Here is a 3,321-nt window from a genome sequence, read left to right as displayed (position 1 = left end):
GTTGAGTTCAATTGCCGCTTGTTTCTGAGAGTATAACCGGCTTACTTCCGAGAGCATAGCCGGCTTACCTCCGAGAGTGTTAGTCAGCTTACTTTCGGAGATGACATAGTAGCTTCGCACTGGTCTACTGTCCGTTACTAGACAGTAGAACAATATAAATAACGAGGAATCTCGAGCACAATTTGTTCCTCACATATCTATTATGAAGAGTTCTATTGTTACAATTACACTTACTGTGTTCGTTGTGAGTGGCAATGCGGCGAGATGCTGGTCTGGTGGTTCGGGTCAAAATGGATGTTCCGGTACCCAGTATTGGGCCAATTGGGTACGTTGGTATCTTTTATCTAACTTGCTATTATGACGGAGCTTAGTATCTTAGTCTTTGCGTCAAAGTAGACGAGCTAACTTCAGTTTAGTGCGCTGCTACAACAGATGACCCAGGAGCGGCGAAAGGGCCAGCGAATAATAACTGCGAATTTAAGGGGAACTACGCTAATATTGGCAAGTTATATTGTGTATGTACTACCGCATATTTAAACAAACACCAACTAACTCTTAATAAAGTGCACCAAATCTGTCTAATGTGACAGGCTGAACGCCCTTTCGATAGCTCATTAACAGAATCTTAGTTCAAGCTAGTTATAGTTAGGTTTAAGATTAAAAGAACACTTGCGTCTGAAAATAAACTCGATTAGATTTTTAATCTTTATGTAAAGTGGTTCTCTAGATACCTTCGCAAGCAGTATACGTTTCGTTTCTTGTAATTCTATAGAAAGAAACTCGTCAGGAGCGTCCCGGATGGCAGTTTTAATACATTGTGTAACGGCGCAGGCAAGACTACTCGGATCCGTATCGGCAGTAGTGTCACTCAGAGGCATATAGGAGTGCGTGGGACATCAAACGAGCCTTAATTCGAATAGACACCTATAGGCCTTATACGAAAGGATATTAAAAGTCTATAGAGCTAGCTATATAGAGTGTCTCAATATATACCTATCCTAGTCGAGTCCGAACCGGATCTGATCAGGGACGGACAGCTGATAAAGGGGCGGCCGATACCTCCTCCGATCCGGCTCTAGGATTAGCTTAGTACTTAATAAGGCTGTAACATCGTTACAATTAAGGCTATTCAATCTATAGCTCTATACAAGTAATACTATAATTATCTATAGAGACTACGCGTCAAAACTTAGTTTAAAGTTAGTTATTAGCGTTAGTACTAAGCATGTTATTAACTGCCGATTATTTTTTGTAATTCAGTTAAGATTAAAGTTTATCTTACTAATCTCTTAATTTATTTATTAACGTGCGGGATCAGTAAGCTGGCCGGAACAGTAAGCTGGCCGCCCCACCAAACGTGACGCGACACTCTTCACAACCACCACAATGCCGCGACAACAACGCTCTATACAGACTTCTCGTGAAGGTAGAATAAGTCTTGCTATAGCGTCCTATTATAATAATCTAAAACAATCTATCTACTCTCTCGCGAAAGCGTACGACGTGCTAAAATTAACGCTCTAGACACGCCTCCGCGGTATCTAGCCACGATTAGAGGTTCTGTCTGCTAGGCGTAAGCTATCACCTGTTGAGGAGCAGTCTCTTATTTAGTGGATTCTAGAGCTAGATCGACGAGGCTTTCCGCCCTATATCATTGACGTACGACGGATGGCAGACGCGTTACTTATAGCGCGTGGCTAAGATCTACCTCTACTACCTATAGGCAAGAAATAGGTATCGCGCTTTATCTAGAGCTAGCTAGAGCTTTAGATAAAGTAGACTAGGAGGTTGTATAGCTAGCGTACCTCCTGCGAGGATTCTATTATAATTGCAGCCTAGTTTAAGCTAGTAGAGGAGACGCGCTAGACGTACGGTGTCCTAGATTAAGATATCTATAACTTTAATAAGACTAGCTTCGCGATAGGCGTTGCTAGCACGTCTAAGGTAGTTACTAGCTCTAACAGAGTTAGTCGCGCAGTTATCGTACAGCTAGGTAATCACGAGTAGGTAATAGCTATCGAGTATATTAATACATTTAGCTAGTATCTTCCACCCTTTATAATACTGTCTAGTAAGGTCTACTAGAGCAGCTAGTACCGTGACCTCCTACAAGACTAGACTATCGCAGTATTAGATAACGGCTAGATAACTAATTAGCTTAGCGTAGAGTAGGTAAAGTACTTTAATTAGTATATAGCTGCTCGTATAGCTAGAGTCTATTAGCTACTTATTCTAGACGGCTATAGTAGCTACGCTACGCTAGAGTTTAACTAGTACTACGCTAAGAATAAGATTATTACTCTCTATATACCGCCTTACACGTCGCACCTTCTATAGCCTCTAGATATAAGCTACTATTCCCCTCTTAAGCGCGCGTATAGACGCGAGGTTAAGGAGCTCGCCTACTATAGCGTCTACTATATTAATAAAATAGACTTTCTTATAGCCTATACACGAATCTAGCTAACTATTTTTACGTAGTAGAATATCTAGGTAGGCTTTTAGGCGATAGGCCTTATCTCTTCTTATTCTAATTATGTTCTATCGTCGTTAACTATTATCTAAACGCTATCTCTATTATAGACTACTATAGATAATAATATTATAGCGTAGATAGTAGTATAAATAGAGACACTATATATAGTAGTAGAGGTTTAGTAGTAGCTACGCTATCTCTAAGAGTAACTATACTAGCAGCTAGAGAGTCTAATAAGCGTCGCGATACGCTAGCTCACGAAAATCGCTTAGCTTATAATATAATTAGTAATAATACTTATAGAGAAGAATAAGAAGCTACATATAGAAAATTAACGTTAATAATAGAAGTAGAGTTAGTAGCGTTAATATATAGCTTCTAGTAGAGTGCTCTAGGTCTCGTAGGCTTAGTAGCTTATTATAGAGGTAGAAAGAGTAGTAATAGAGGCTAGCTAGAGCTAGGCGGGTAAGAGACGCTAGCGCGCGCCGCTAACGTGTACGAAGTGCTACACCTAAGGTTACAAAAGGACTTAATATAGAATATAATAGACTACCTTATAATAGAATATAATTATATTATCTCTTATTATTGTAGCTTAATAGTGCAGAATGTCGCGTTAAGTTTAGTAGGGCGGCTAGCTTACTATTCCGGCTAGCTTACTGATCCCGCACGTTATTATTAATAGCTTATTAAGAGCTTATAAATATTATAAATTATAGACTTAAGAGTAAGATTTATAATATTAATAAACTTATTTAAAAGAGAAAAATAGATTAAGTCTTAAATAAAGTCTATAAGTTTTCTATAATAGCGTAGGTAAGAAGAATTAGATTTATTTGAGAGGT

The 3,321-nt window shown here is 38.9% G+C and overlaps 2 protein-coding genes across 2 annotated transcripts; one reads left to right on the top strand and one right to left on the bottom strand.

Annotated features, from left to right (window-relative positions):
* Positions 1–202: 202 nt before the first annotated feature.
* COCVIDRAFT_116541 (hypothetical protein) lies at positions 203–587 on the top strand (the record flags this gene model as incomplete). Its single annotated transcript, XM_014694587.1, has 2 exons — positions 203–325; positions 417–587. The coding sequence occupies 2 exons, from the start codon at positions 203–205 to the stop codon at positions 585–587; spliced, it is 294 nt and encodes a 97-aa protein (XP_014550073.1).
* Positions 588–635: 48 nt separating this feature from the next.
* COCVIDRAFT_116537 (hypothetical protein) lies at positions 636–878 on the bottom strand (the record flags this gene model as incomplete). The annotated part of the gene is made up of 1 exon (XM_014694586.1): positions 636–878. The coding sequence occupies one exon, from the start codon at positions 876–878 to the stop codon at positions 636–638; it is 243 nt and encodes an 80-aa protein (XP_014550072.1).
* Between the last annotated feature and the right edge of the window lie 2,443 nt (positions 879–3,321).

This window comes from Bipolaris victoriae (assembly GCF_000527765.1).
Source record: "Bipolaris victoriae FI3 unplaced genomic scaffold scaffold_288, whole genome shotgun sequence".
NCBI classification, from domain to species: Eukaryota; Fungi; Ascomycota; class Dothideomycetes; order Pleosporales; family Pleosporaceae; genus Bipolaris; species Bipolaris victoriae.
This window is presented reverse-complemented; position numbering and strand designations above follow the sequence as displayed.